At 48.5% G+C, this 27,843-nt stretch overlaps 1 protein-coding gene across 1 annotated transcript in view; it reads right to left on the reverse strand.

Annotated features, from left to right (window-relative positions):
• PSMB7 (proteasome 20S subunit beta 7) overlaps nt 1–4,421 on the reverse strand; it is a 56,464-nt gene extending 52,043 nt beyond the window's left edge. The window contains exons 1-4 of the mRNA XM_036854547.1: nt 4,278–4,421; nt 3,751–3,844; nt 2,881–2,978; nt 1,287–1,427 (exon numbers count right to left, since the gene is read on the reverse strand). Coding sequence (XP_036710442.1) covers nt 1,287–1,427; nt 2,881–2,978; nt 3,751–3,844; nt 4,278–4,339 — 395 coding nt within the window. The 5' untranslated portion in view covers nt 4,340–4,421. The remainder of the gene's footprint in view (nt 1–1,286; nt 1,428–2,880; nt 2,979–3,750; nt 3,845–4,277) is intronic.
• Nucleotides 4,422–27,843: the final 23,422 nt, after the last annotated feature.

Raw genomic sequence — 27,843 nt, forward strand, 5'->3', positions numbered from 1 at the left:
AAGTGAGCCACGCAAGGACTGACAGGCCAGAACACACGCTCCCACTTCCAAAGGCAACAACGGCCGCTCAGTCCCACATTACCGCCCGCTTTATGAGCTTTTATCAGAAGAAGCTGGAAATCCATATTTTAAATTCAAAGCTCCCAATTTATAATTGTTTGCCACTATTTTTTTTAAAACACTATGTGACCCAAATGAAATTTCTTTACAAGCTGAATACGGCCTGTGAGCTGCCAACTTACAACCTTTGCCTTCTGTTCCTGCTCCCCTTTAACTCTCACAGGCCTGGATGCAGCTGCTACCACTTGGGACAGAGATAAAGAAAATGTCTTGTGTAGGTTGCTTAATGAATGATGAGGACCAGAATAAAGGCCTGTGACCAACTTTTAAAAAAATTTTAAAAAGGTATCATGATACACATTCTCTAAAGAAGGAAAGAGGAGAGAATTTGTTAAAGCTAAGGTAGGTCACAAAAGGAGAAGCCAGGATTCCAACTCAAGACTAAATGTCCAGGCTATTTCCACTATACTACATTGCTTCTCTTCTCTTTATGAGCAAATGAGAAAATGGACTTAAAATTTGAAAACTGTCTAGACCTATATTAACACAAAGCGATGATGTGATCGTTAAGGACTAAAGAGAAACAAAACTACTAAGAGGAACTCCGTGGTAGTCAGCAGGGAGTGAAGGTCAGGTCAGGCAAACGACTGCATCTCTTTAAGCCTCACTTTGTTCACTTATAAATTAGAGATGTTAATAGCTCCTATCTCAGAGTTAAAGGGATAAAGTGAGATCATGCATAAAGCACTTAGCACAGGGCCTGGCACAAACAAATAAATGTTGGTTAATAGTAACGCTATTCTACCCACTTACAGCCAACTACAAATATCATTTTTCATTTCACTGTTATCTTGCCCCTAAAAAAGGGAGAAAAAACAATCATTTGTGTTTGTGTGTGTTCACAAGAAGAACTCAAAGGTTCCTTCCAGCTCTTTCTTACTATGAACAAAAAAGGATTTTTTATTCAGCAATAACCTAAGCCTCAGGAAATGACTCAATTGGTCACATGTGATTCATTCATGAAAAAAAAAAACAAACCAGACCCCATAAATTCAAATACATTATCAAAAGCCGTATGAAATTAAAGTGTCTTTTTAGTGACAATTGATTTCTGGAATAAAGTGTGTATTTCTTAATGCCTTTTCTTGAGCTTCCAGGCTTCCCTTGGCTGAAAATCTAAGGCATGAGAAAAAAATACTACAGAAATCCCCATCCTGGAACCTTACCTGAAAAGCATCTGCTTCAGCATCCGATTGGCCGTCACAACTCTGGGAAGGCGGCCAGTGGAAAGAGAGTGGAGCTCCAAGTTGGAAGAAATGAGCTGGGTTGTCATGTCTGTGTCCGCAGCTGTCCCAGCACCACAACAACTAAAAAATACAATTAGAAATGTAGCTGAAATTCAATTACCAAAGGGCTCAATTAGAAGTGGAGCTTCTTGGAAAACTTCCACAAAGTTCAGTGACATAGATGTTTCTGAGTACACCTGCACTGTAACTGCTCTAACCAAGCTTAAATAAACATAAAATTGAGAATGCACATCTAAGTATATGCAAATATATTTTCTGTAGCCCAGTGGAATATTTCAAATCATTAGTTTCTATGTTCTGAACAGAGTGTGCATTTTACTGATCCTAGAAAATATCCAAGTTGTACAAAAGAGCAAGGAATGTTAAAAGCTCTGCAATTTACATTTACCAAGTATTTAGTACTAGATACCACTCATTCCAAAGTGCTGAGAATAAAGAAAATATGACATAGTAATAGCACTTGATTTCAAAGTTGAGTGGAGGAGACATATAATACAATATAGTAGCATAGGTAGAAAATGCTGTAGGAAATTGGAGGAGAGAGCAGTTAACTCTGATCTTTCAGAAAAGGTTTCATTTGAGCTGGATTTGGAAGGACAGAATAAAAACACTATACAGAGAAGAAGAAAGGGCATTTCTAAGCAGAGGGGCTAGCAAAAGCAAGGGTAAAACAGCTTGGACATGTGGAGAACAGGGACATGAGGGAAATAGGGACAGCCCAGGTATAACTGGAACATAGAGTGATAGCAGCTAAATAGGATGAAAAGGTAAGCTTTCTGTGAAATTGTGCAAGACCTTAAATATCATGCTAGAGTTTCGATTTTATCCTGAAAGCGTGTGGAAATGTGAAAAATCTCTTGAAAAGTTTTTAAACAGGAAAGGAACATAATTAGATCTGTGTTTTACAAAACCCAATATGGCAGAAGAGTGAACAATACAGATAAAGAAAAGGCCAAAGGCAGAGGGACCATTTAAATGACAACTGCAATGATCCAGCTGAAAAAAAAGAATCCGAGCTAAGGCCTTAGTAAAGGGAAGGATAAAAGGGAGTGGATTCAAAAGGCACACAGAAGGCAGAACTGGGTACCAAATGAACTGAAGACTAAAGCAAAAAGAGGACTCGAGGGACTTCCCTGGTGGTCCAGCAGTTAAGACTCTGTGCTCCCAATGCAGGGGGCCTGGGTTCGATCCCTGGTCAGGAAACTAGATCCCGCATGCCGAAACGAAGAGCCTGCATGCCGCAACTGAAAGATCCCGCACACTGCAGCTAAAGATCCCGCACGCGTGAGAGTGCCACAACTAAGACCCAGCACAGCCAAATAAATAAATAAATAAATATTTTTAAAAATAAAAAAGAGGACTTGAGGATGGCTAGCTCAGATGGATGGAAATGCCATTTAAGGGAGACAGAAAGAAAATACAGGCTGAACAACAGGTTTTAGAGAGAAAAAGTAAATTCAATTTTACCCCTGACATGTTTAAAAATGAGTTATTCACACTAATCAATACTTACTAAATGTTAGGAGATATGAAGTGTATTTTTGAACAGTTCTTGTCAGCAACAACCATTCCTTCAGTTGCCCTTGTATCTGCTCCAAGAACTATGCCATCCTATTTTTAAGAAATATATACTTTAAAACAACTTCACATATACAAACCACAGTCCTCTACTCTAGTTTAGGAAAAACAATGTTGACCATCCCCTGCTCCCCCAACCACCCCGCCACGCGCTGAAATATTGTGCTATACTTTCGGCATTCAAGAAAAAGCTTATTAATAAACATTATTGGTTGAACCCTCAGTAGGTAGTAGGAACTATCATTCCTGTTTTCAAATGAGGCTCAGAGATTCAGTGAATTCCTTACAAATCACAGAGCCAATATTAGAAAAATCTGGATTAAGATGCAGAAATCTTTCCATTAAAATAGCCACATCTGTCCATTTCTTTTTAAAAGATGTCACTCTTTACCTTTAAGAACAATAACCAGTTATCTCTTTTGACCCTTACAACAATTTAAGTCAGGAGTTATTATGTCCACCTGATGGATTAGAAAGTGAGGCTGTGAGAAGGAAAGTGACCTGCCCAAAGTTAGAGGCAGCAAAAAAGCTAAATGGTTAAACAAATCTTGTTTTCTCCCATTACATCATCCTGCTTCCTAAAGTAGTAACTTGACAGAAAATTGGCTTCCTGTCGAAAACTGCAAAGAATATAAACTGCCGATAAATGCACAAAACTGACATAGTCTCTCCTAAAGGAGCTTTTCCTGATGTAGTACTCTGTAAGATGTGCCCTTCCTCACACAACCCAGAGAAGTAAAAGAGGCCAAGGGGCCTGGTTCCTGAAATTAGTTGACACTGCTGCTCTCAGCCTGTCCCAGCTTACCTTATAGACCACCCCTGCGATAGTCGTCCCAGTTTTCCGGGCCATTGGAAGCTTGGATCCTTTCTTTGCAAAATCGGCTTCCAAGATAGCATTTCTGAGAGCAAATGAGAGAAAAAGGCGTTGAAGGGCAGGACCACATTTGCGCCGCACTGGCACGAAGAGTTTCTAATAGGGAACTCGGGAGAAGGAAAAACTACTAGCATTTGCTTTCAAGCCCATCTGTTTCACTGGCTCCTCCCAACAGCAGGAATACTGTCCCGTTTTTCTGCGAAGGGAGCGTCTGAGAGGGTCCGCACCACCACCCCGGAGATGGAGGGTGTCCCGGTGCGCTGGGGAAGTGGAAGAGCCGACCCGGCCTCAGGAGAAACACGCTCAGGCCCTAATTCCCCTGAGTCACAGGGGCCGCGGGCCGCGGGCCCCGCCCTCCACCATTCGTTCGGACTTCCCGGCTCAGACCGCAACCCGACTCCGACCCCGGCACCGCATTCCCACTCCCGCCCTGAACCCGGCCCGGGACATGGCCACACCTGCGGCAGTTTTCGAAAGAGAAACCTCCAACCGGTCGCTCACACACTGACACAGCCGCCATCTTCCCGAAAAAGTATTTCCGGGCCGGGGGCGGGAGCAAACGAAAAGAGCCAAGCACTTCCGGCACCGCCGGCGACCTAGGGCTGAAGGGTCGGAGGAAGCTCCGCGCTACGGTGATGGATCTTGGAGTTAGGGGCTCCTAGAGGAGCCTGGAGATGTTTGGCCTATAGCGCCCCAAGTGGCGAGGAGGAGAAACTGACACCTGGAGAAGCGGTGGGGGAAAGGACTTACCCAAGGTGGGCACACCAGAGACCAGGCCTCCTGCCCACCAGACCAGAGCGGTTTCTACTGCTAATTCGACTACATGGAGCTTCAGAGACAGACACACTGAAGTTCCAGGCACAGCTCCACCACCTCCTTGCAATGAGCAAGTCCTCTCAACTGTTTGAATTTGTTTCCTCTGCTGTCAAATGGGGATAATAGCTGCCTCAAAAGGCTGCTGTGAAATGAACAAGAAGCCTGTAAAAAAAGATGTTCAACATCATTAGTCGTTAGAGACATGCAAATCAAAACCACAGTGCAATACCATTGCACACCCACTAAGATGGCTATAATCAAAAAGACAGAAAATAACAAGTGTTGGCTGGGATGTGGAGAAATTGGAACCCTCATACATGGCTGCTGGGAATGTGAAATGGTGCAGCTGCTCCAGAAAATAATTTGGCAGTTCCTCCCAAAATTAAACATAGACCCAGCAATTGTCTCTTACGTATATACCGAAGAGAATTGGAAACAGTTGTTCACAAAAACTTGTACACAATATTTATAGCAGCATTACTCATAATAGCCAAATAATGGAAACAACCCAAATGTCCATCAACTTGAGGCATGGATAAGCAAAATGTGGTACATCATGGAACAGAATACCATTCAGCCGTAAAAAGGAATGAAGCATTGACACATGCTACAACAGGGATGAACTTAGAACACTGTGCTAAGTGAAAGAAGCCAGGCACAAAAAGCCACAAAGAGTATGGTTCCATTTCTATGAAATGTCCTTACTAAACCAATCCATACAGCCAGAAAGTAGATTAGTGGTTATTGGGAGATTGGGGGGAGGAGAGAATGGGGAGTGACTAATGGATACAGAGTCTCTTTTTGGGATGATGAAAATGTTCTGAAATTAGGTAGTTGTAATGGTCACACAACATTGTCAATATACTAAAAGCCACTGCCCTGCACATTTTTAAATGGTGAAATTTCTGTTGTGTTAATTTCAGCTTTTAAAAAGCTGCTGTGAAAATTGAAAATTGTATGTGGAGGACTTCCCTGGTGGCGCGGTAGTTAAGAATCCGCCTGCCAGTGCGTGGGACACGGGTTCGATCCCTGGTCCAGGAAGATCCCACATGCCACAGAGCAACTAAGCCCGTGCGCCACAACTACTGAAGCCTGCGCGCCTAGAGCCCGTGCTCTGCAACAAGAGAAATCACCACAATGAGAAGCCCGCGCAACGCAACGAAGAGTAGCCCCTGCTCACCACAACTAGAGAAAGCCCACGCACAGCGGCGAAGACCCAACACAGCCAAAAATAAATTAATTAATTAAATTAAAAAAGAAAAAAAAGAAAATTGTATGTGGAGAGCATTTATCCTGGCATGTAGCTGCTTCTCCATAAATAGCTATTATTGTTAATAGCACATTCATTTCATCCTGCCAACAAGCCTCAAAGGTAGCTATGTAATTCAACTCACTTTACTGATGGAAATAAAGGTTCACTGAACTAAAGTAACTTGCTCAAATTTACATAGCAAGTAGATCACAGCAGCAATAATTGTGGGCTGAATTAATTTATTCACTCAGCAAATATTTAAATGATTCAATTATGTAATGAAATTATTTGCTCAGCACCTACTATGTGTCAAGCTTGTTTCTAGGAATGAATGAATGAATGAATAAATGGCATCCCAATCACCCAGAACCGTGCCTGTCACAACTACATGTTCAATAAATATTTGTCAAAGGTTCAATTCCTTTTCGTTACTTCTCTGGGTCTTCTGTGCAACATAGGAAAATGAGGGCTCCCCACCCACCCCCATAGGAATCTACTGCTGAAGAGGTTTGTGTCTCCAGTGTCACCAAGTTTCTGCTTTGGTGAATGTGAAAAGTAAAAAGACGGGCTCTGTTCTAGAGATGTCCACTTACCTGATGAGAGAGGCTCGACTCCACAAGACCTAGATAGGACAGGTCATAATTCAACGTGCCCCGGATGCCGTGAGGGTCAGTAAATAACGATAGAATGAAGGACTGCTTTCACAATGTTCATCACACTCTCTCGCGCCTGCTCTGGGCTCAGCTTTGGGGGAATGAACACATAGGTGAACCAGATGGAGTTCCTCTCCTCATGTTGTGGATTGAATTGTGTCCTCCCCCAAAGCTGACATGTTAAAGTCCCAAACCCCAGTACCTCAGAATGTGACCTTATTTGAAGATAGGGCCTTGACAGAGGTAATCAAGTGAAAATGAGGTCATTAGGGTAGATCTTAATCCAGCACGATTGAGGTCCTTTTCAAAGGGGAAATTTACAGACAGACGTTCACACAGGGAGAACACCATGTGAACTTGACAGCAGAGATTAAGCCAAGGAATGTCAGAGATTGGCAGCAAACTACCAGAAGCTAGGCCAGAGGCCTGGAACAGCCCTCAGAAGGAACCTACCCTGCCAACACCAACACCTTGCTTTCAGACTTCTAGCCTTCATAACTGTGAGACAATAAGTTTCTTTTTTTTTTTTTTCTTTTTTTCTTTTTGCCAAGCTGTGCAGCTTGCAGCATCTTAGTTCCCCGACCAGGGACTGAACCTGGGCCCTCAGCGGTGAAAGTGCAAAGTCCTAACCACTGGACCGCCAGGGAATTCCTGACAATAATTTCCTGTTATTTCTGTTATTTAAGCCACTCAGTTTGTGGTACTTTGTTACAGCAGCTCTAAGAAATGAATACACCTCATGAATTCACAGTCCGAGGGAGGAGAGAAGACCCCAGAAAGACTCACAGCCTGGTATGCTAAGGGCTGGGTGGAGGAGGGTTCCTGCAGAAGCCAAGAGGCTCAGAAGGACAGAGTGTGAGCTCGTGGGGTGAGAAGACAGGAGAGACGGACACACGAGCGAAGTCCTGGGGTATGGAGCGAACAAAACCAAACAAAAAGCCCTGACACGATTTGTTTTCAGGAAACAGTGATGAATCTGATGCGGCTGCAGCAAAGGGAAGCACAGCAGCCTGCAGCCCCCCAGAGGACAGTGGCAAGGCGTCTGTGTCCAGCTGGAGGAGCCAGGGAAGGATGTGGAAATGATCTGTGATCTCAGTTTGTCCCGGGGCATTTCTCTTCCTAACTGGGTCTCTTTGGTATGGTTTTCACACCCAGATGAGCTGAGGTGGTGACACTGTCTGTCTTGTGGCTTCTAGAGGTGGCCCAGCAGAGGCAGCTGGAGCCAGCAGAGGGCGACAGAGAGCTTCCAGGCAGCCTGACTGGGCCCCTGAGGCGCGCAGTCCAAAGCCCCAGAAACTCCACCCAGCCTGGGTCAGGGCTGTAGGGAGGGCAGCCCTAGATCCCCAGCACCCAGAGACCCTGCTTCGGCCTCCCTGTCCAACGTGACTGCTGCACCCTGGGACTGCAGCCCAGTCTAGAACCTGGGCCTGGACACAGTCCCACTTAATCCCTGGCAGTGCCACCAAAACTGACTAGTAAAGCTACAACTTCTGCTCTGGATCTGGCTGTGTGACCTCAGGGGAGCCATCAGACTCTCTGGGCCTCAGTTTCCTAATAATATAGTAACAACCAACATTCCCTGTATGCCCCCCACAACCTGTTCTAACCACTTTATATACAGGGCCTCATGGTCACCCTAAGCACCTAGAATGTGCCAACACAGAAAACAGATGATCAAGAGACAGACACAGTGCTGCCCTCAGGGAGCTGGCAGTCCCTGAGGAACAAGTATCACTGCCCCACTTTACAGATGAGGCAACTGAGGCCCAGAGAAGTGAAGTCACTGCTCAAGGTGATAAATGGCACACAGCTAAGTGGCAGAGCCACAGTTCAAACCACATGCCTCCCAGCCCCAGACCAGACACAGCTCCACTTCCCTGACCCCTGGCAATTATAGTCCAGCTGGAACCCAAGCTCCCATGTTCCCGGGGGTTTGCCAGAACAAAAGCAAGGCAAACTCAGCTAGTTCCCAGCTGTGTGATTGGAGGCTGGTCTCTTCATCTCTCATCTGTTTCCTCTTCTATAAAATGAGAGAACATTACAATGTTTCTCTTGCCTTGGGCATACCAAGTAAGAACATGCAGTGTAAACTGTAAAGGATTTTATTCATTCATTCGTTCATCCATTCATTCATTCAGTATTTATTAAACCCTTCCTTGGTGCCAGGCTCTGTGCCACATCATAGTCTTGAGGGGTGCTGGTCTGGGAACTGCACCTCCAGTTCACTGTGCTAAGTGCCCTAAGTGACACATACCAGAGCACAGCCAGGAAACGGCTCCCAAGAGAGCCTGAGGCAGCAGGGTAGACACCCGGAGGACAGGAGTTAGCACTGAGGCCAGGAGACCAGAGGGTGCATCCCATACGGAGGGTTCAGCTGTGCGTGGCCCCTGCGCCAGCCTGGATTTTCCAAGGCCCTGGCAAGCACCCTCCCCCAACCTGCAGGCTGCTAGGAGCCCAGCGTGGGATGGGCCCTGGAAGGCTCACCCCCATCCTCTATCAGGACACACACACATCCAGGGGTGCCCCCCACAAGGAGACTTGGCCATCTTCCCATGGCAGGGAAAGCAGCCCATGATGCTCCCGGTTGCTAAGGCAACTGGGCCCTTGTTTTTCCTTCTTCATAAATAAGCTATAAATAGACAGGGCAAACCTGGGCGCCTTCCTTTGCATGAATTAGAGCAGCTGCTCCCGGCTCCAGGGCGCTGGCACAGCATCCAAGTGCCAAGTCTTGCGGCACAGGCCACAGAAACACAGCTCTGGTGGGAGGGCATGGCAGATACGTGGCAGCATCGAATGTGAATTCCACCCTCTCCAGACTCTCCAGACTCTCCTGGGGCACTTAGCAGATTCTGGGACCCTGCCGAGACCCACTGAATCACAATCATTGCAAGTGGGGGCTGAGATGGGAGTTTAACTACTTAACCCCAGCAGATGAGATGAGCCATGAGTTTGCCCACCCAGCTAATGGTGAGCAGGAATGGGCATCCTTCCCTTCTTCCCATCCGGGACGTGTGCAAGTCACAAGGAAATCACGAGACTACGTCCCATTATGAAGGGCTTTGTAGGCTGGCTCAGAATCTGGGCCTGTCCCGAGGGCACTGGGGAGCCATGGGAGGCGTGTAGGCAGAGAAGCAATGTGACCTCTCTTGGAAGAATGGGATTCCCACCTGACAAAGGGAGTTTGAGCAGAGTGTGTCACCCAAAACAAGGTGCCCTGAAGGTTGCTGGACCACAGCTGACAGATGCTTCCTCAAGCCAAGCCTCTGAATATGGACACCGGATGCCTCCCAGGCACATCTAGCTCCACATCTTCACCATGGCCTAGACCTGCCACGCCCTCCCACAGTGAGGCAAATGCTATCCCATTCATTCATTCATTCATTCATTCATCCAGGCATCCCTTAAACAAACTCCAGTTCTGTGTCTGGCACTGTGCTGGGCTCAGGAACACAAAGACTCTGCCCTCAAGGGAAATGGATACAGGAATAAATGTAAGAAAGCTAAAGGACCAGAAGGTTCTGATGGAAATTGCACAGGGTACAAAGAGGCTCAAAGGAGAGAAAGAGGACAGCTCCCCAAGGGGAGCTTTTAAGAAAACATGGGATTGTAAACAAAACTAAAAAGATGAGTAGGAGTTGGCTGGCTGGAGTTGCAGGAGAGAATGGGTGCTCCAGAAGGAGAGTCTGAGCAGACACGTGGAAGCATGTTGGACAGCATTAAATGGGAGGGAGTGGGAAGCTGGAAACTCGGCAGGGACCAAGGCAGGCAGGACCTCACATCAGTGTGCTGTGAGAATCAACCTGGCAGCTGGCCAAGGATGGAATGGACAGGGAGACTCTGGAAACAGGCGATCCGGGAGGGAACTACAGACATGGACCAGGGAGGAGGGAAAGAGGGTCTGAATGAGGGTGGTGTTACTCAAGAACTATTACAGAAGGTCAAACAGGATGTGGTCAGAGGTTAGATTCGAGGAGCAGGGAAAAGCAGGAGTTGATGTTCTTGGGGGTCTGACTTGGGTGGCAGGATGGACGGTGGTGGGAAGGTCCACATGGGTCCCTGTGGGATATGTTGCATTGGAGGTCTGGGCTGGGGAGAGAGGTGCAGGACAGCAGGGAGAAGGCCGTGTAAGTCCCGAGTGCGAATGAGATGCTTCAGGAGAGTGGGCAGAGGGAGAGAAGGGAGCCAGGGACAGAGGCCAGGAACGGTAATGTTTGTCATGCAGGTAAGGATGAGGAGTGGGCAAAGGATGGAGAGAAGCAGCAGGCTGGGAGGCAGGCAGGGACTGGGGAGAATGATGTCATAGCTGCCAAGATGGGGAAAGGGGGCTGGAGACAGAGGGAGAATGGCCCAAGTCCCAACAGCCCAGCAAGACGAGGACGGAAACTCGTCCATGGGACCATCAAATCAAGCAAAGATTTTTTTTCTAATAATAATGCTCAGTGTTACTGATGATGTGACAAGATGAGCACTTTCATATTTGCTTCTGGGAGTGTAAAGTGGTACAAACTTTCTGGAAAGCCATTGGCCAAGATAGCTCAAGATCCCATACAAGAGTACCTGGATTAACAACACCATATTGTGCACTTCAAAATTTGTTATGAGGGCAGCTCTCATGCTAAGCAGTGCAGTTTTTTTGTATATCAACTATACCCCAATAAAGCTGTTTTTTAAAAAATACTTCAAGATCCTTGAAAAAGCTCAGAATATTTAACTCAAAAATTCCCCTCTATGGGGTTTCCCTGGTGGTGCAGTGGTTAAGAATCCACCTGCCAATGCAGGGGACACGGGTTCAAGCCCTGGCCCGGGAAGATCCCACATGCCACGAAGCAACCAAGCCCGTGCGCCACAACTACTGAGCCTGAGCTCTAGAGCCCGCAAGCCACAACTACTGAGCCCACGTGCCACAACTACTGAAGCCTGTGTGCCTAGAGCCCGTGCTCCACAACAAGGTAAGCCACGACAATGAGAAGCCCGCGCACCACAACGAACAGTAGCCCCCGCTCACCGCAGCTAGAGAAAGCCTGCACACAGCACCGAAGACCCAACAGAGCCAAAAATTAATTAATTAATTAATTTAAAAAAAAAATTCCCCTCTATGGCTCTATCCTCAGACAAAGATAGGTGTGTGAAGATGTTCATTGTAACATTATTTACGATAGACCATATTGGACTTAATAGTGAACTATATATTGGATATATATTGGATAATGGATTATATACATTGCATATTATAATAGATTCTATATTATAATGAAAACCTGGAAACTGCTTTAATATCAAACAACAGGTGAATGGCTAAATAGTTTATGATGGAGGGTGAGAAACAGGCAGAATACATATGGTTCCAACTTTATTATGTATGTGGGTGTACATTATATATGTAAAAAAGCCAGTCATATTAATAATAGGCATAATTCCTTGCTGGTAGGTTATCAGGTCATTCTTATTTTCCTCTTTGAGACTCTGCCTTTTTTTCTTTTCAAATTCTCTACTCTACCTATGCATTATTTTTTCTCAGCTTTTTTAATATTTTGAAGTTTTTCAAGTCTTCAGAAAGTTGCAAGAGTAGTAAAATGAACCATCCTCCCTCCCTCCCTCTCTCTCTTTCTCTCTCTCTCCACTGAATCAATTGAAAGTCGCACAACACTCCACCCTAAATGCTAGAGGACGAATCTCCTGAAAACAAGGACATTCTCCTACATAAACACAATACCAATATGAGGATTCAGTATGACTATCTAATATTCACACCACTTTCAAATTCCCCCAATTATCCCAATAAAACCTTTATGATTTTTGTGATCCAGGATCTCATCGAGGATCACACACTGAATTTAGCTGCCTGATAAATACTCCAGCAAAAGTCTCCTAATAACCAGGGCATTCTCCTACAAAACCACAATACAATTGTCACATTCCGGAAATGTAATATGGGTTCAGGATTATTACCTAACACTCTGTCCACATGTAAATCTCCCCAATATCACCTTTATGATTTTTGTGATCAGGATCCAGTCAGGGAGCCCCACTGAATTCAATCTCCATGACTCTTTAGCCTCCTTCAAGCTGGAATAGTCTCCAGCCTTGTTTTATGTCTTTCATGAAGAGGCCAGGCCCGTTCTGAAGAATTGTCTTCAATGTGGACTTGTCTGATGATTTTGGCAGGTAAGCATTTTTGGCAGGAGGTCCTCATAAGTGATGTGTCCTTTCTTGGGGCACCACATCAGGGGACGTTGATATTGGCTTGTCCCATTATTAGGGGTGTTAAGTTTAATCATTTGGGTAAGGTGGGGTCTGCTGGGTTTCTCTATTTGTAAAGCTAACATTTTCTCTTTGTAATTAAAAAGTAATTTGCAGGTGATTCTTTAAGACTGTGCACACAGCCTATTCCCAATGGTCTCTGACCCAATGGCATGGCACCCACTGATGATTTTTACCCAAATCCATTTTTACAATGTTGATTATAAGATGCCATTTTCTGTTTCTATTACTCCTCCTCAGCTGGCACTCTTCTAAGGAAGAGCTTTCCCTTAACCTGACTTCTCTGGGTCTTTTTTTTTTTTTTTAATTCAAGGATATTTTTTCAATTTTATGCATTATGATCCATTCTTGTTATTAATCATTTTGATCTCCAGTTGTCCCAAATGTAGCCGTTGGAGCCCTTTCAGTTTGAGATCATCTTCGCTTTCTGGCACAATGACATATTCCAGGCATGGAGTGGAGTGCTTGCTGGGTCCATCCAGCCCTCTGGGCCACAGAAACAGCCACTCACCTCTGGACCCAGGGGGGACTTGAAGGAGGTCAGCAGGCAGCAAGTGAAGCGGCGGGGGCTGGGTGGACATTCGGAGTTATTTCTCTCGGAGCATCAACAGCCGGTGCTTTAATTAATGGCCCCACTCCAGGGGCCCAGGGCCAGTTGACTTGAGCTTAGGAACAGGGCACCAGCCCACTCGGGCATCTCACTTCACATCCCATTCATTTACTCCTTGCATGTGGAAAGATATTAGTTATAGTACAAAGATGAAGAAAACCTGTGTGTTCTTTCGCAACTTCACTGAGAAAAGGAAAAGGTAGGGAATAAATGTCCTGATTTTAGGAGGGAAAAGCACGTGTGCCTGCAAGTGTGTGTGTGTGTGTGTGTGTGTGTGTGTGTTTGTCTGTCCCCAGGTTCTCCAGGCCTCTGCATCCCCTTTTTTCTTCTTTATCTTATTTCTTTTCTGGTTGAGGTAGAGTTTGCATACAGTAAAATGAACAGATTTGAAGGATACAGTTGGGTGGGTTTCGATAAATGTGTAATCAGCACCCAACCGAATTACAGAACATTTCCACCAACCCCCAGAAAGATCCCTCATGTGTCCTCCAGTCAGTCCCTCATAAAGGCAACCACTTTCTAATATCTCAAAATTCCAGAACGTCACACAAACGAAATCATGCAGCAAGCACACCTCCTTTAACTGCCAAATAAAATGGTGGTGGAAAGCCTGGCAGTGCCACCATCGCCCCCAAAATATTTCCAAGGCTTTCCCGGGGGGGAAAGGGACCTGACACTGATGTCCCTCTGTGGGTTCTCTCCCCAAATCCCTGCTCCCAGGCTGCTGACCAAGAAGGGGACCCAGACGAAGCTCATTCCCCCACCCAGAAAAAAAATCATCCTCTGCGGCCCAGAAATGATGGCCTAGAAACCCCACTGGACATGGCAGGAGGCTCTCTCCCCAGCAGTGAGGCCCAGACACGCTGATGGCCCCCGGTGCCCTGACCGTGGGGACCCCAGGGGGACTGTGGTCCTGTCCATCTGCCGGCAGGAGCAGTGAGCAGTACCACTGGCCAGCCGGCCTCCTGCGTGTCTGCTGTCAATCTGCCCGCTGCCCTGGGTTGTTTACTGGAAGCTGGCCTCCCTGCCAGGGTTCAAAGCCCTGGCCCTGGGCGCGTCCGTGGCAGGAAGCAGGCCGGGCGGTAATTGGCAGCGCGGCTGTGCTCAGAGGCCAGCACTGACCCGGCATCCTCCTCCAGCGTCGCCTTTGAGTCACTCCATACTGACCTTCCAGGCCTGCAGGGACTTCCTGCTGAATGCCGAGCCCGCACCAGCAACAAATTACTCGTTCCCCAAGAAATCTATTAAAAGGTGACAGCAGTTTGGGGGCCGGGTGGCCAGAGGCCCCCACCACAGAAAGTCTAATGTCTTCTGTTCCCAAGAGCCACCAGCCGACTCCGGCTGAACTCAGGGGGAACTGAGCTAGAACTCGAAATTTGGGGGCCAAGGGAAAAATGACTCAGACACGAGGAGAGGCCGCCATCCTTGAGGCCCGTCTATGGCTTCACAAAGGGGGAACAGGTGGGATATGGAGTCCCCTCGACCTCAGATCCTATCTGCCACTTCCACTCTGTGTGACCTTGGGCAAGCCACTTGGCCCCTCTGAGCCTTCCATGCCCATAAAGGAGAGAGAAGCCCACCCGATGGGTTGGCAAAAAGCCAATGAAGTGCCAGGCACATAACAGATGCTATTCTCTGTGAGTGCTGCTGGATCAGAAGCAGACTGTATTTATTTCATTCTCCAGCCCAGAGAGAAATAAGCCCAGAGTGACCTGCACGTGTGTGCCCACGGCCTGAGTAAGCCAGTGGCCGAGCCACGAGATCATGTGGAGTGGAGCTGCAGCTGGAGGCTCTAGGGGGTGGGGGCAGGACATCTGAGGATGGGGGCTCTTACCACCTCCAGCAAGGCTCTGGCTGATCACTGAGCCATTGGATGGATGAATGGAACCAATGGGCGAATGCCCACATCGTTGGTAGATGCCGTAGGCTAAATAATGGCCCCCCAAAGATGTTGATGGCCCAGTCCCTGCAACCTGTGAAGATGTCACCTTACATGGTAAAAGGGACTTTGCAGATTCAATTAAGTTAAGGCTCTTGAATGGGAAGATCATCCTGATTATCAAGGTGGGCCCAGTGTAATCACAGGGGTCCTTATAAGAGGGAGGCAGCAGGCTCAGAGTTGAGGCCTGAGGTGTGAGTTGAGGGAGAGACATCTGCAATGGACCAAGGTGACATCAAGGCTACAGTCACATAACTTCTGTTCCCTGGACATGGTTGGGCCCAAACTCCAATGTACTATTTTCAACATAGGATGACGTGCTGCTGGGCCCACTGACCTTATGATGTGGAGGATCAAAAAACACCAGCTCACGAGGGACAGCTCAGATCTCATAGCTGCTCGATGTCCTGTGGTCATCAGTCTCTACTCGGGTCCAGCAGAGTACCAGGCACCGATTTTCTAAGGGTGAGTAGCTCTCTGCAGCAGAAGTCATGGACTTGCTTCTAAACCCTAGTTAAAAGAAATAATTTTTAATAGATACTTTTGATTCATTTGGAAAATTGCCCATTTCGTAAGTGACAATCATTTTAAATTGAACTGGCTTTTGGAGAATTGGTTTTTAGCAAAATGGGTCAGTGCTGGCTTCAGAGCTGGCTGGATTCCGGTACACAAAGGATGACCTCAAGAACCCTCTCCTGCTCTTGGATTTGCTCTCTTCTGGGCTGGCTTTGCTTTCACTTGACTTTTCTCTAAATTGTGGCAGAGATGGCTACCATTCCTCTGGTTTGGCTTCCCCAGTTGGAAGAGAATGATTTTCCCAGCAATTCCAGTAGAAGACCACCTGTCTCGTATGCCCACCCTAGAATGACTCTCCGTGGCCAGGAGATGAAATACCCTGACCGGGTAAGCCTGGTTACACACCCACATGTGGAAGGCAGAATTCTAAAGGGGCCTCCTCTCCTGATTTCCATTCTTGGTTATTCAATGAAACACTAACCTAAGTACTATGTGATGGTTGATTTTATGTGTCAACTTGGCTGGGCCACAGTGCCCAGATGTTTGGTTAAACATTATTCTGGATGTTTCTGTAAAGGTGTTTTTGGATGAGATTCACATTTAAATTGGTGGGCTTTGAGTAAAGCAGATTACCCTCTGTCACGCGGGTGGGTCTCATCCAATCATGTGACGGCCTTAATAGAACAAAAGACTGACCTCCCCAGAGCAAGAAGGAATTCTGCCAGCAGATCGCCTTTGCACTTGAACTACATCTCTTTCCTGGGTCTCCAGTCTGCTGGCCTGCCCTGCAGATGTTGGATTTACCAAACCTCTACAATCATGTGAACCACTTTAAAATTTTTAAATTAATCTTTAAAATCTCCCCTCCCCCTCACCTTGATATGTGGAATTTGCCGATATAATTAAGATTACTAATCAGCTGACATTAAAATAAGGTTACACTGGATTATCTAGGTGGCCCAGTATAACCAAACAAGCCCTTAGAAGCAGTAGAGGAAGGCAGAAGAGGAGGACAAAGAAATGAGGCAGAAAGGGAAGTTGGAGACACATGAAGCAGGAAAGGGATTTGCCCTACGTCGCTGGAGGCCACAAGAAAAGCATGAAGAGAAATTCAGGCAGCCTGTAAGACAAGGACCAGCCCCTGAATGACAGCCAGCAAGGACATGGGGACCTCAGTCCCACAACCATAGGAACAGAATCTGGCCAACAGCCCAAACGGGCTTACAAACAGTTTACCCTCGGCACCTCCAGAAAGGTAGGCAACCCTGCCGACACCTTGATTTCACCCTTCTGAGACCCAGAGCAGAGGAACTAACGGAGCCAACCTGATTTCTGATCTACAGAATTGTGAGCTGATTGATTTGTGTTGCTTCAAGCTGCTAAATCTGTGGTAATTTGCCATGACTATAATAGAAAACAAATACACCACCCATGGAGAATGGGGTGGAGCCAGCCCCTCCCAACACCACAGGGACTAATCATAGAAGGTGGGCTCCCCAGATCGGGTGCTGGTCCCAGAAGTGGGGGGGGGCCTGGGCAGAGTTGACCACAGTGTCCAAGCTGAAAATTGATTCTCCATTGCCCAGCACCCAGGCACCGCCAAGGTGAGGGTCCCACCCCAAGTTTCAGACCAACTTAGGTGAGGGGCCTTAGTCCCTCTGCTTGTGCCCATGGCCACAGCCCCCTACGACAAGGTGGCAGTTGTTTTCTCTGTTCCAGGAATTTCTCCAGCTCTCCCTCCACTCTTCTCTCTATTTGGGGGCTTCTTCAGTTTTCACCCCACTACTCAGGTGTCCAGAAAACTCCCCCGAGCCTGGCCAGACTCCCAGGTCAGGCTTGGAGTAGGTTCCATGTAAACCCCCAGCAATCGTGGAGTAGAATCCCTGGAGCTGGACAGGAGGAAGAGCAGAGCCTTCAGGCCGCCAGGCTGCTGGGCAGGGCTCCCTGCCTGGCACTGGGCAGGTATTAGCACAATTAGTCCTTGTCACGGCTCCACCTGGTGGGCAATAGGATCCTCATTTCTTGGAAGGAAAAACCAAGACTCAAAGAAGGCGCAAATCCTTGTCCAAGGTCAGTCAGCACACTTTTCCGGTTACAAGTGACAGAAGCCTAATTCAACGTGGCTGGAGAAAAGGAAGCGAGTGCTGATCCATGCGACCCGGAGGTCGAGGGGTGGGGCTGGCTTCGGGCACGCTTCTGCTCGGGGACTCAGTGAGGCCCTCGTCTCCGCCTGCCTCTCTCTACCGGCATCTCTTCCTGTCTCTCCCTCTTTAGCTTCCTGTCTCTCCCTCTTTTTCTCTCTCCCTCTGCCCACTGCACTCTGGTTCTCCCTCACTCTGTCTCCTATCTCATGAGTGCCCTCCTCTCAGCTGGCTTTATTCCCTCCCACTGCATATGGATAGGGCAGAAAAAGTAGCCTGTGGCAGAAACAGAAGCTTGATCTTATTTGAAGCAGCAAAGTGCCCAGGTGATAAATGAGCTTTCTCGAACTCCCTTGCAACCCGTAACATGTAAATAGAAATATTCTATAGTAATTCTGGGAAGCTTGTCTATGGGGAGGCAAGCTGACTCAGCTGAAAGGAGCACCTCTTTTACCCTTCTCCCCTTTCTGCCCTCCTGTTGCCTAAAATTACGTGTGTAATGGCAGGAGCTCTGGCAGCCATTTGGGGCCATAGGGTGAGGCTGGATGCCAGTGCCAGTCATATGAGCCCTGAACTGGCCACCATCAGACTTCTTTTACATGCAAAAAAACCCCCCAAACTATTGCATGTTTAACCCACTTTTATTTGGAGTTTTTGTTATATGCAGCCAAACTTAACCCCATGATACGTGACCACCCGCAGCTTCAGCTTCACATCTATCCAACTCAGAAACTCCAGAGTCAGGACACCTGCTCTTCTCACTCACAAGGCATCTAGTGAACTCTGAATGGCACAGCTAGGGTCACATACTTATTACTAGAGGAATGGCCAAACCATGTCCCAGGCCCACTCTTGGTGTGCTTAATGTTGCTTGTTCGTTTGCTTTTGAGGACAGCCAGAGTGGAATCCCATGAATGGTGGGGGAGGAGAATTCCCCAAAAGAAGTGGGTGTGCTAGGCACCTAGGAAGTGACAGGTGTCCACTACAGCTAGTGTGTGGTGAACCCCAGTTTGCCTGACTCCCAGCTGGGCACTCTCCACCCTACTCTGCAGGATTTCAGTCTTAACAGAAGGGGCTTCCCTGTCTGACCTCTCAGGAGCAGGACCATGCAGGAGTCCACTGGGGTCGGTCTGACCTCTCTCAAGAAAGTCCATCTGGAGGCCAGTGTGTGGGGTCAAGAGGGAGATGAGTGTGAGTGTTAGAGTCAGACAGAGTCGAGGTCAAAGCCCATCTCAGCCACTCCAGCTGTGTGCCCTCGGGTAAGTTGCTTTACCTCTCTGAGCCTCCCTGCTAATTCCCCCATTTCTGTCTCCAGTCCTGTCTTCACTCCCTCCCTCCCAGCCCTGCACACCTAGAATTCCCTCTTCTTCCTCTCACCTCGTCTACCCATCCTCCTCCAAGAGGCCCACCTCCACAGCTCCTACCACACCCAGCCAGAGACTCAGCCTGGGACATGCTGGCACAGCCTCCTTGATGCCGGCATATTCTAATGTGGCCTAAGGAACAATTCAACTTTCAGAGTTTCCAAATTACCAAACATGCAAAACGAACAACCTCCACCCAGGCCGGAGCCCTGTCCCTGCACTATTGACCCCCCAACCCAGAGACAGAGGTGGGGATCCCAGATGGGCCGGGGGCTCAACAACCAGCCCGAGTGGGAACAGGGAGGCGGCAGTGTCGAAAAGTCCCGGTTCTCTGTCCCCGGCTCTGGCTGCCTTGAACACTGTGCTGTCTTCTCTTAAGGGTGCAGGCAAACTAAAATGACCTTCTGGGGAGGCAGGTCTTAGAGAGTAAACCCGGCAAAAAGGTCAACATTAATTTTTAAATTATTGTCATTATTTCCATTTTTATTATTGAAACATTTCTTGTTATTTTCATTATTAAAGCACTACATGCACAGAAAAACAATAAATGAACGAACTAAAAGTGTAAGTCTCTTGTAATTGGAGTCGGGGTCAGAAACGTCTCTTGTGCACATTCCTTGATTAAAAAATAAAGGAAGGGGCTTCCCTGGTGGCGCAGTGGTTAAGAATCTGCCTGCCAATGCAGGGGACACGGGTTCGAGCCCTGGTCTGGGAAGATCCCACATGCCACTGAGCAACTAAGCCCGTGCGCCACAGCTACTGAGCCTGCGCTCTACAGCCCGAGAGCCACAGCTGCTGAGCCCGCATGCCACAACTGCTGAAGCTTGTATGCCTAGAGCCTGTGCTCCGCAAGGAGAGGCCACCGCAATGAGAAGCCTGCACACCGCAACGAAGAGTAGCCCCACTCGCCGCGACTAGAGAAAGACCGTGCTCAGCGATGAAGACCCAACGCAGCAAAAAATAAATAAAATAAAATAAATAATAAAAAAAATAAAAAATAAAAAAATAAAGGAGGAAAAAAGAAATATAAACAAACGTGATTCCTCACTTTGTCCTTTGGAGGCAGCTGTTTCTGGGCAGCTTTGTTGCTGTGCTCTCCCCGAGGCCAGAGACTCACCTATCCTCGTGCTGCAGGGACCGGCTGGGGTTCACATCTGTCCTGGACACCCAGCACAGGGCCTGGTGGAGAGTAGGGTTCAGTGCGTTTGTTGGAAACAGGGTAGGAGAGAGGGATAGAAGGATAGAGAAGGAAGGGAGGGAGACCCCCCACTTACTTGTGAAAACACAGGGACGTACAAAATCCTGTGGGGATCCAGGGAGAACATGTCACTCTGCCCGGAGGGGTGGGGAAGCAGCCAGTGACATTGAGTCTTGAAGCATGACTAGGAACTTTCCAGAATTTGTAGACATCCACCAGGCAAAGAAACAAAGAGAAGGCAGGGTGAGTGCAAAGGCATGGAGACATGAGAGAACAGGCCGTCTGGGCCTTCGTGGAGAGCCTGGGACAGCCTGGAGGAGGGTTTTGGAGAAGAGAGGGGACAGGAGAGGTTGAGGACATCGGAAAGGACTTCCTGAGCTGGGCTAAGGGGTTGGGACGTTATCCTCCCGATTTCGGGGAACACGCGCGGGGTGCTCGCCGAGCCTTGGCTGAACCAGGTTAGGAGGCAGGGACCCCAGGTCCAACCACTGGAGGGGCAGCAGCCCCCGGACCCCATGCCCTGCTGGCGCCCCCAAGCAGCTACTCCTCCCCTCCCACACTCCAGCCTGGATGTTTTTCTCTGCACTTGATGAAGTTAAAATAAGCCCTCTCTGGGGTGACTCGCAGGCATTCAAATTGGATTGGCACACAGACATCGAGCAGTTGGTGGCAGGAGCCAGGGGACCCGGAGAGCAGGTTTTCGCTGGAGGGGACATGAGCTTTATTTCCCTCTTGGTTGCTGACAAGGAAGCAGCTGTCCTTCCCTGATTATTTTTACCTCGAGTCACAGCCGCTGATGCCGAGCCTCCCCGGCGCCCATCCGCCTGCCAGGGCCAGGTGAAGAGTCCCACCCCCCGGCCCAGCTCAGCGGAGAGCCTCGAGCTCCACCTACCGCCGCCTCCACACAGGACCAAGAAACAGCCCTTTGGTTTGGATCCGGACCCTTCCACGCCAAGCTGGGGTCACCGACAGGAGGAGAGAGAGCCAGAGCAGCCCTGAAGAAGATTTGAGACAAAAAAAGAGAAAAAAAATTTCATAACCAGTTCCCCTCCTCTAACACACTAGCTCCTTCCTTTTTGTTTTACCTCTGACTTTTAGTTTGATGAGACTAAACCTGAATACCACTTTACTGTTACCCAAGCACTTCGAAGTCCATCATGTCATTCCATCCTTGAAAAGCCCAACAGGTGGGGGACTTCCCTGGTGGTCTAGTGGCTAAGACTCTGCGCTCCCAATGCAGGGGGCCCAGGTTTGGTCTCTGGTCAGGGAATTAGACCCCACATGTCACAACTAAGAGTTCACATGCTGCAGCTAAAAGATCCCACAACTAAGACCCGCACAGCCAAACAAATAAATAAGATTTTTTTTCAAAAAAAAAGAAAAGCCCAACAGGTGGGTGTCATTAGATCCATCTTACAGCTGAAGAAACTGAGGCTCACAGGGGAAGTGGCTTGCCTGAAATCACACAATAACAGAGAGGGAGAAATAGGATTGGAACCCCAGTCTGTCCAACTTCAAATCTTGTCACCATCCACTGTATTTTCAAGTCTTTGTCCATGTATCAGTTAGTAATGCTCTCAGCAGCAGCTAACAACAATACTTTAAATAAAATGGGGGTTTATTTTCGTTGTATACCAAAAGACTGGCAGCAGGTTGTTTCCAGGTTGGGAGGCAGCACAATGACGTCATGGACACAGGGTCTTTCAATCTTGCTGCTCCATCATCCTTGATAGGTTGCCTTTTAACATGCTTGCTGCCTCACTGTCACAAGGAGGCTGCTGCAGCTCCAGGCATCTTGCCTAAATTCAAGGCAGAATGAGGATAGAGGGAGGGGATGGTGAAAGCTGTGAGAATCCCATTTATCAGTAAAGCAACATATTTCCCTGAATTCCTCCAGGAGACTTTGGTTTATATCTTACTGGTAACATGGCTACCACAGCTCAAGTGAAGCTGACAAAGCAAGTATTTTGAGGACAAAGGAGAAGGGCAGTGGGAACAAATGTTGTGTTGGTCACCAACAGTATCTGCCACAGTCTACATATAGTTGTACTTAGTTACAATTATATCACACATACTTTTTGCTTCCTACTTTTTTCTTTTACTGTTAGGTCATTTGCAGTTTCCTTATCACTATGTCGTTTTTATAATTCTCATTTTTAATGGTTTAATAGTATTTCTTCAAGTGGATAAGCCATAATGTATTTATTGGACATAGTAAGCTTCCAATGTTTTCAATATTATGTATAACATTGTGATGAACATCTTCATGTTCATTTAGGTGGGTGCCTCCCAAACACAAATCCCATACAGTGGAATTACTTGAATCAAAGATGTTAACATTTTTGGTTAATATATTACTCTTTATTTCTGCTCTTAGATATTGCTTTATTGATTTCCAAGAGGATTATGCTATTTTATATTATGTCACAGTACCTGGATGTATTGATTTTACCGTAACTGCACCTGCACAGAGTACATTACCACTTTTTAAAGGTTTTTACCAAATTGGTATCCTAAAATGATACCTAAAGTTGCTACTGTTTCTATTCCTTTGATTACAACTGAGGAAGAACACTTTTCCCAATGTATTTTCACTTTGTATTTCCTCTTTGGTGAAGTATATGTTCATTTCTTTATCCAGTCAATATCTGGAGTAAGAAACCCATTTTTATAGAAACCATACTGGTACTGGTATTACCTCTGGTCATATTACAACTCAACTTTCCCATCTGATCTTACAAGTTCCTGGGAGGAAGGCAGGGTGTGGAACAAGATCCGAGTCACCAATGAGGGAACGGGGCTCAAGAAGTTCGTGCAGCTACTAACAGGCAGAGCCTCCATCTCCAAGCCCAGCACTTTTTCTTGTACAGTATTGCTCTTTAAAAAAAAAAATAACAACTTTATTGAGATATAATTCACATAGCATACAATTCACTCATTTAAAGTACCCAACTCAAGGGACTCCCCTGGTGGTGCAGTGGATAAGACTCCATGCTCCCAACGCAGGGGGCCCGGGTTTGATCCCCGGTCAGGGAACTAGATCCCACGTGCATGCCGCAACTAAGAGTTCATGTGCCGCAACTAAGACCTGATGCAACCAAATAAATAAATATTTATAAATAAATAAATAAAGCACCCAGCTTGTTTTTAGCACAGTCACAGAGTTGTGCAACCATCACCACAATCAATTTTAGAACATTTCATCGCTCCCAAGAGAAACCTCGAACCCACTAGCTATTCACTGTCACATCAGGTAGAGGTAAAAATATGTTTAAGCCTGGAGAAAAGAGATGGATGGGGTGGGCAGTTCGAAGAAAGCAGAGCAGACAGGCTGTGCCATTGGACTTGCTCCGTGACCACAGGTCACTTCTCCCCTGGCTCTGGGTTTCCTCCTAATACAAATAGAGCGCCCACTGTGTCCAGGCTCCAGGCCACGCGTGTCACAGATGTTCCTGATCGCTCTCTCTAACGTGGGGTGAGGAGCCCCACTTTACAGAAGAGGGGAGCCAAGACCAAGAGCAGAGACATGTAGTCATTCACATCCCTATGCTGGTTGGTGGCAGAGAGGGGCCTGGAGTGGGGGGATGGGACTCAGGAGGGAGTCTGACTTCGAGCTCAAGGCCACTACATCAGCTGCCTCTGCCTCCCTGCTTCTGGAGCTGCCCCAGTGACAGGTGGCACCAGGTGGGGAGGGGGAAAGAGGGGTATCTCTTTGTGCACTGGCTGAGGAGGGCCCTAAACAGGTTGGCACTAAATAGTTGTTTCACCAATTGTGTGGCCACAACTGGTGGTGCGATTGTCAGGCCTTGGGAGCCATTAAGCCAAGTCCTCTTCCCACTGCCCCCTACACCAACCCCCGGGCACACACTCACATGCAAACCTTAGGGTCACAAGGTGTCTGTCTGGGTGTGTCTAGATCTGTGGGATCATTCCTTCAGTCCTTCAACAAACACAAAGTGCTTGCTCTGTCAAGCTTTTCCCGGGTGCTGGGGGCGTAGGGGGAAGGCAGACAGTTCCCTGGCTTTTGTAGGGATCTGGGGGCTCCTGAAACAGTTTAGGATGTAGGGAAAGAATCCTAGAAGGTCTAAGTGGACACCTGAAGGATAAGTAGAAATGAGCCAGAAAGAACTTGGAGGTAGGGTACTCCTGCCTAGTCTTGGGGAGAGGGAATAGCACGTGCAAAGGCCCGGGGGTGAGAATGGCAAAATGTTCAGTCTGGCCACAGGCTGGGCCACTGAGTGAAGGGGAAGAGGCACAGTGAGGGAGGAAGGAGGGCAGAGATGGGTCACATTAGCCATGTGCCCAAGGTTGGACTTTCTCCTGGAGCATCAGGGAGCCACAGAAGGGTTTTGAGCAGGGGGTGGAAATTTTAGAGAGCCTGCTCCGACTGCCCAGTGGAGAAGGGGTTGGGGCAGGTAAGAGGGGAGGCACAGCTGGTTCTGGCCCTGTCCGGGTTTCTCAGGACCCAGAGTAGGCAGGGGTCGGGAGAGGGGAAGGGACTTGGTCTGTAGAGCAGAAGCCCATCCTCCCCAGAGAAAAATGACAATAGGCCCAGGTTTTGGGGCTCCCCCAACCCCAGTACTCACACAGCTCTTCTCACAGCCACCTTCTATGTCCCTGAAAGGAAGGAGTGATTCTCCACATTTGGTGCAAGAAGACATGAAGCAGAGAGACTCGCCCAGGTCACATTAAAGTTGGTTGATGGCCAAATCCCGGTTCTGTGGGGTCTGTTGTAACCCCAAAGTGAAAGCATTCCGGGTGCTGGCTTCCTCCTTCCAATATTCTTAGCCCTGGACTATGGACAGTTTGGCTCAGGGTCTGGCACAGGGCCAGGCCCCAGGAAGAAGGAAGGACCCTGGCTGTCCTCATCGCCCCTGCCCACCCCCCGCCATCCCACCACCATCTACACGGACAATGAGCCCAAGGGCCTCAATGGCTATCATTCACCCATGGCCTCCGGGCCTTGTCTATGGAGACAAGGGGCCTGTCAGAGCCGCCTGCCCCTAACGCCGATGAATGGCCCCTGGCTGCCAGTAAGATAATACCCAGGCTCTGGGGAAGCGAGATTAGGCAGAGTCACAGCCCCAAACAGTCCCAACTGCTCAGAATCCATGGAGCACACCCCCACCCTCACAGTGCTTGGCCATCTCCAGGAGTGACTCCTGGGAAATGTGACCCCAAGGAAGGGAGGGAGTGGGATGGGGGCCCCAGAGGCAGGGGTGTTGCCAAGGATGGGAAGGTCGTAACTTAGGTTACAGGGGAGAGATTTGGGATGGGACAGGAAGGCAAGGAGCGCCAGAAGGCATACAGAAGTGGCTGGGAGAGTTGGGGTCGACACAAAGCCCACCCACCCACAGAGAGAAAGAGCCTGGCTTAGGAGGCAGACCTGGGATCCACCTCTTCCTTGCTGTGTGACCTTAAGTGAGTCCTGCCTTCTCCCCGGGCTCAGTTTGCACAGATGTAGACCTGGGCCCCAAGAGTCCCTGTCTTGAAGGAGATGGTGCAAGTGTGGAAGGGCCCACCCAGGGCCGGGCAGAGCAAGGACTCCGTCCCCCCCTTTCCTTCCCACTGGCTCCAGACTGGGCTGGGTGGGTGGGGGTGAGCAGGTCACAGACACCAGAGAGCCAAGTCCTGCGTGCATTCTGCTGGCCCAGGAACCCGGGAAATGCTCAGAGCTTTGCCCCAAGTGGGGACCTCTTATATCCCAATTTTTATTTCGAAAATTCTCAAACCTGGAGAAAAGCTGAAAGAAGAGTACACTGAACACCCATGTATCATCCACTTTGATCCCCTTCCTCTTTCTTTAAAAAAAAAAAATCCAAAAATGGTAAATTTTACGTTATGTGTATTTAACCACAATTTTTTAAAATTGGGGAAAAAGGGCTTTCCTGGTGGCGCAGTGGTTGAGAATCTTCCTGCCAATGCAGGGGACACGGGTTCGAGCCCTGGTCTGGGAAGATCCCACATGCTGCGGAGCAACTGGGCCCATGAGCCACAATTACTGAGCCTGCGCGTCTGGAGCCTGTGCTCCCCAACAAGAGAGGCCGCGATGGTGAGAGGCCCGCGCACCGCGATGAAGAGTGGCCCCCGCTTGCCGCAACTAGAGAAAGCCCTCGCACAGAAACGAAGACCCAACACAGCCATAAATAAATAAATAAAATAAAATTTTAAAAAAAATTTGGGGAAAAAAAACCCCAACAATAAACCATTGTGTTGCCGACGGGCTATTAAGTGTAAATTAAGTTTTGACAGGAATGCTAAGTGAACTGTGTGCCAGGCACCAGGTACCAGCCATGGGCTTTGTACATATTAAGTGAAAGTCATTTAAATTGCACAGCAGCCCCATGAGTTGTGTACTATTCATCATCCACATATTACAGACGGGGAAACAGGGGCTCAGAGAAATTCTACAAGGTGGCTCCAGTGTCAAGATGAACTTGGATGTCTGACCTCCCTCCCCAGCAGGAATCCCTGCCAACAAGGCAGCACAGCTACCTCTGGTCCCAGCTGCACACCTCCCATGGCGGGACGCTGGGGGCTCCTCCCTCTGCACTGCCACCCCCCGACCCACCCCCCCAAAAGCCAAAATCCTATTCCCTTTCCTCCAAACAGGGCCTCTCCCCCCTCATGTGTTACCTTTTTTTTGGCCCCCGCGGCTTGTGGGGTCTTAGTTCCCCCACCAGGGATTGAACCCGGCAGTGAAAGCACAGAGTCCTAACCACTGGACCACCAGGGAATGCCCCTCGTGTTACCTTCTGAATGACCTAGATGAAGACCCAGAGCCCGGGTTCAAGGCCGGGCTCTGCCACTGGCCAGCTGTCTAACTTGGGATGAAAGCCCTCAGTCCTCATCTGGAAAACGGGCATGACAGCCTCTCCTCACATCGGGTTGAAGGTAAAGGCGATGAGGCCTGTAGGGGACCAGCTCAGGGCACGTAGCAGGCTAGATGCTGGGTACTCCCTCCTCATCCTGGCCTGAGAAGGGACTAGGGAGTTCAAGGATCCTTGGGTTTCCACAAACTTATCTGGGATCCAGGGTTCACAAGGTGCCCCTTCTAATAGGGTGACTTTACCTGTGTGCTGTGGGGAGATGTGTGACGCAGGTCTCGTCCAGAGACTGAGGACCCCCTCCTCCCCCGCGGACTCACGTGTCTCCTGCTGGCCCGCGCCTGCCCAGTCCCTTGCGCGCTGGCGGGCTGGGGTCCCGGCTCTGGCGGGCTGGGGCCGAGGGGCGGGGTCTCCTAGCACCGCCCCGCACCCGTCGGTCTCACGGAC

This window comes from Balaenoptera musculus, chromosome 6, assembly GCF_009873245.2.
Source record: "Balaenoptera musculus isolate JJ_BM4_2016_0621 chromosome 6, mBalMus1.pri.v3, whole genome shotgun sequence".
Taxonomy (NCBI): Eukaryota; Metazoa; Chordata; class Mammalia; order Artiodactyla; family Balaenopteridae; genus Balaenoptera; species Balaenoptera musculus.